General features: G+C 34.4%; 1 protein-coding gene across 1 annotated transcript; it reads left to right on the forward strand.

The window, feature by feature from the left end:
• Positions 1-3433: 3433 nt before the first annotated feature.
• On the forward strand, positions 3434-4474 carry LOC139850287 (protein IRX15-LIKE-like). Its single transcript, XM_071839876.1, has one exon. The coding sequence runs from the start codon at positions 3434-3436 to the stop codon at positions 4382-4384; it is 951 nt and encodes a 316-aa protein (XP_071695977.1). The 3' UTR covers positions 4385-4474.
• The last annotated feature ends 867 nt before the right edge of the window (positions 4475-5341 follow it).

Raw genomic sequence — 5341 nt, forward strand, 5'->3', positions numbered from 1 at the left:
GATGAGAACTAAATTGATAAAAGTGGAATAATTCATTGAAACGATGTAGAGGGCACAAGAATACAACCGAAAGACCAACAACTAGGAAACAAATTAACAGGATACAAATCAACTAACAAACACCAACAACCTCATTCATTAACAACTAGTTAACCAAACACAGACTACCCCGAATACATTATAAATAAAAATTCCATCTCAAAATAACACTTGTTCACCCTACAATAAAAATTTCAAGCGGCCAAATAATAATGCTACCGTGATGAAAGAAAGTAGATACACCTAACGACACTAGAAAACAAACGAACCGAACCTAAACAAGAAAACATCATGATCAGCATCCATCCAAGTCGATATATAAAACACACAACTTAAAAGATACGTAAACTAGATATGAAACGAGGACCAAGAACATCCAAAGCGTTCTCAAAGATTATGTTCTGGTGAATAAATGTGTATGCATAAGCCACTCAATTACCATACTATCTACTTGACAAAATTTATGAATAGTACTGAGGGCATTTTTGTCATTTCACTTTCATTTTTTTCGAAAAGGCCCACACACTTTGTTCAAAAATTAAAATCGACCCCCAAACAGGGAGGTAAAGTGTCAAACCAGCAATTTCATAAAAAATATTAAATATACTCCACTCAAATATTCAACGGGTCATATCTTCTCGCCCGCAACGAGTTCACCTTCATTTTTTTCAAGAAGGCCCACACACTTTGTTCAAAAATTAAAATCGACCCCCAAACAGGGAGGTAAAGTGTCAAACCAGCAATTTCATAAAAAATATTAAATATACTCCACTCAAATATTCAACGGGTCATATCTTCTAGCCCGCAACGAGTTAGATTTTTCCGAAACCATCGTTAAGCTCGAAATAACTTTACAAACACAATGTCACTAATTATACGCATAACGGTTTTAAAAAACGCTAAATATTTGAGTCCACCTTTCATACACGTTGATTTGTTTCCTCACAGGCTCCGTAACTATTTTCATCTATTAACAACATATACATATGGGTCGTATTATTTTTTTAAAAAAAATATTTTGTAATTTTTTGATATTACTCGGTAAATATTATATTCTTAAATCATACGGAGTCTTAATATAAGCTAACGAGTTAATTGTGTTAAATTATAAAAAGTCAACAACTCCGTAGCGATACGCGAAAATACACATATATTGTTAATTTATGATAACATCTAAATCTTTGACGGGTTATACCTTTTCGTTCGACTCGAGTTGCGCTTCAACAACATCATCGTTAGCCACAAAATAATTTTGCAAAATAAACTCAATAAAATACATTGGAAACCGAATGTTAAGCAGTCTTATTTTGCAAAATAAACTCAATAAACTCAATAATTTTGAAAGTAATCATGTCTTATTTGTAAATGAATAGACACATTTAGTTAACGCAAATGAATAGGTATTTGGATGTTTATCAGGTTATAAAGATGATAAACATAAAGGGGAGAGAAGAATGTTAAGCAAGTTATAAAAATGATGAACATGTAATTTTGTCTAGAATTAGAAAAGAAAATTAAAAAATGGAAGAGAAACTGTCAAAATGACTATTTCACCTTCATGTGCACTACACATGATGGGATTTAACAGAATTTTTAACATCTGTTAGGCAATTGAACCCCCCGTGAAACTATTGCAAACCACAGTAACCTCTCAAGGTGAAAAAATTCTTTTGAACTCCGCTTGTTATTTCGAACATACCACAGGGACCCCATGCAATTTTGTCTTTTCAATTTATTTACATTCAAACCTTTACGTTTCCTACATGACCTCCATCACCTAGCTAATGATCTCGCCGAACACTCTCGGAGTTAGGCTTCGATGTCTTTTGAAGAAGGATCCTGAGACTTCTTGACCGGTCAAATGTTGACTACGATTTCTATAGCTTTTCAAAAACCGTTGCAATGTGTGGCTCCATCACCCGGCTAATGATCTTATGAACACGAATATGAAACAGTCACTTTATCACGTACGTAGCCAGTTAGTTGTGTTATTGAAAAGTATTTAAGTAAAACAACAACAAATTAAGGTTTTTCTTTTTAGAAAGTAAAAGGCCGGGATAATTGGATGAATTTTTCTTTAAGCAATGTATTACTACCATATTAAATCAGTAAGCACATCTGCGAACTAGAAGATCAAAAAGTCAAATATTTGACTAAACAAAGAAAACGAAATACACGGCAAAATTAACCATTGTAATCTATAAGAAAACTTAAACTGATCTTTCTTAAGTAACCTATTTTCCATCTAGCTTTGTGAACCGCTTAATCACATGGTGATGGACCACCTTGTTGGAGATAATTGGAAACGGGTAGAAAATAATGTATGCATGCTTATGGGAATCCTTCCTCTATCAGCAATTGGTTTAGAGTACTGTGAAACTTATGAGCTTATATGTAATAATACATGTTGGTGGACGTGAAACGATTCTACATATGGTATCAGAGATGGAGCAGAAGCAAGTAAACGAGATGCAATATGATGAAATTCGGTGATCGATAGCATTGTAGCAAGTAGCATGTAGAAAGAAATTGCAAGTAGTAAGAACATGGATGATCACCGATGCTCGTCAACTGCATGAATTAACTGATTAAGGCGGTAATTGTTGAAGATAATCGGTTAAAGAAATGCACAATAGTCCCACATCGAAAACTAATAGAAAGAAATGTATGCATATAAGTTTAGAGAACCTCCCTAAATCATCAATTAATTTTAGAGTACTATGAAACTAATTAGCTTACATGTTGCGGATTGTGGATGTACAACAATAATACTGTGTGACTTGAACTAATAGGGTTCGTAATCGTAAATACTTTTATTCGTTACAACATTGAAAATTTATTCGGGTAATTGATAATTTACCTACAATTTTTCACATTAGCACTTAAAATAGTTACATGTTGAAAGAGCTACAAACATGCTCTGGAAATTTGATCAGATGTTCATAAGAATGCATATGATTCAACTTGAAGAAATAGATGCTGAATATAATCCACTCTATACTAAATACGATGTCATATCATTAAATCACAGGTACATTTATACACATTCTCTAACAAATAAACATTAAACATGCACATATATAACGGTTGGTAGGTGAACCCATCCGATTAGTTGTGAGTTCTATTTCTACAATTTCTTTACACTTAAAAAAAAAAAAAAACTATTTTATATCAAACCATTATTTACTTTAATAATAAAATTAGGTGCGCAAGTCATAATACAGGTGAAGTCTCACAATCAAATATGGTACCTTCCATTCTTATCTCTCCATCAATCCCTTTTGCTTCAACCTTATTTTTTGGTCCCCAATCCATCTTCAATTCCTTCTTTAAAATCACTCAAATAAACACCCTTTTACAACATCAACAATAACAAAAACAAACCATCAAAAAAATGAAGAACACCATTAACAATGGTAGCACAAAACTCATTCTCCTTCACCCTTACATTCAAAAACAAGGCTCATCAACTCGCCTTTATGGGCTCATAGCCGCAGTTTCCATTTTCGCCGTAGCATCACTCCTTATATTTGTTTACACTCGCGAATCATTCCCCGCAAACATAATTTCTTCAACCACAACTTCTATTACAACGGCCACAACAACGCTAGACCATATTCAATCCTTGCCTAAATCGGTCGCTAAAGCTTTAATTCACTACGCGTCAAACTCTAACTCAACGGATCACATGTCACACACTGATATTAAACAAATATCGGACGCTTTAAGACAATGTACTTCACCTTGCAATTTTCTTGTTTTTGGTCTCACACCCGAAACCTTGTTATGGAATGCATTAAACCATAATGGGAGGACAGTTTTCATAGATGAAAATCGTTATTATGCTGCTTACATAGAAGAAAAACATCCGGAGATTGAAGCGTATGATGTTCAATACACGACTAAGATTAGTGAGCTTAATGAGCTTATAACATCCGTTAGAGAACAAGCACGGAACGAATGTAGGCCCGTGCAAAATTTATTATTTTCTGATTGTAAAATTGGATTAAATGATCTTCCAAACCAGTTATATGAATTGGATTGGGATGTTATATTGGTGGACGGTCCACGTGGGCATTGGCCGGATGCGCCAGGTAGGATGTCGGCTATATTTACAGCTGGTGTGTTGGCAAGGAGCAAAAAATGTGGTAGTAGGAAAACACATGTATTTGTGCATGATTATAACATGGATGTCCAAAGGGTGTCTAGTGATGAGTTTTTATGTAAAGAAAATTTGTTCAAGTCTACGAAGGATTTGTTGGCGCATTTTATGGTGGAAAGAGTGTCCGAAGATAGTCATGGCGGCCACCATTTTTGCCGAAATCATTTAGCAATTGCGGCGTAGGCATGGTGTGTTTGAATGTTTAATGATAGATGATGACGTTGTAATTGATTATTTATGATCAAGATTTGAAATTTTGGGTGGTGTGGTTGATTGGTTCAATTATAAATAAATTTGTTAAATTGTCTTCTTAAGAAAATTCATTTCATTGTGATCTATAAATTGAATTGTATAGAAAAATAATTTCCCTAAAGCTTGTTAATTCTGTAAATTACAAAACTTATACTAGTATTACAGTCTTACAAAAACATGGTGAGTATCTACAAATATATATATGACCTTAATTAGTGCAGTGTCAAAATCACCACCATCACACCCCCATCACGCCACTATGGAGCGTGATTGACGTAAAAAGCCTCGGGCGTGATGAGTCCATCACATGGGAGTGATGGGATTTTAAGTCAATCAGAATTTTTTTTCTTTTTATTTTATAAATACCCCATTTATTATACAAAAAAGTGGGATCAAACACCCCATCACATAACCATCACCCCATCCCACTACAAACTTCACGTCATCACCCCATCATATTTGTCATATCAACACTATACCCTACAAAAAGCTCAAAAAACCCCATCACCCCATCACTCCATCACCACTAAATTGTTATAAAATTAGAACTCGTGAATATTATTGATAGCATTGGTCCCTATTTATAGATTACACATGAAACCCTAATGACTTAATAGACGCTAACGGACCCAAGCCCATAATCGGGTTGAGCCACTAACCTATCATTTAACACTCCCCCGCAGTCCGAGCGGCGAAATCGCTAAAGCTCGGACTGGAGAAAAACGCTAATAATGAAAAAAATACTAACAAATAAACAAAAGTAACTTTTTTCTTCTTTTTTTTTTCCATTAAATAAACTGATATTCGTTTGTAGAGTCTCAAATTTCTTGACGGCTTCTCCTTTTCCGTGGCGTTTTTTTTTTCTTTTACGCAGTGGCTTGCTGTGCA

Source organism: Rutidosis leptorrhynchoides, chromosome 5, assembly GCF_046630445.1.
Source record: "Rutidosis leptorrhynchoides isolate AG116_Rl617_1_P2 chromosome 5, CSIRO_AGI_Rlap_v1, whole genome shotgun sequence".
NCBI classification, from domain to species: Eukaryota; Viridiplantae; Streptophyta; class Magnoliopsida; order Asterales; family Asteraceae; genus Rutidosis; species Rutidosis leptorrhynchoides.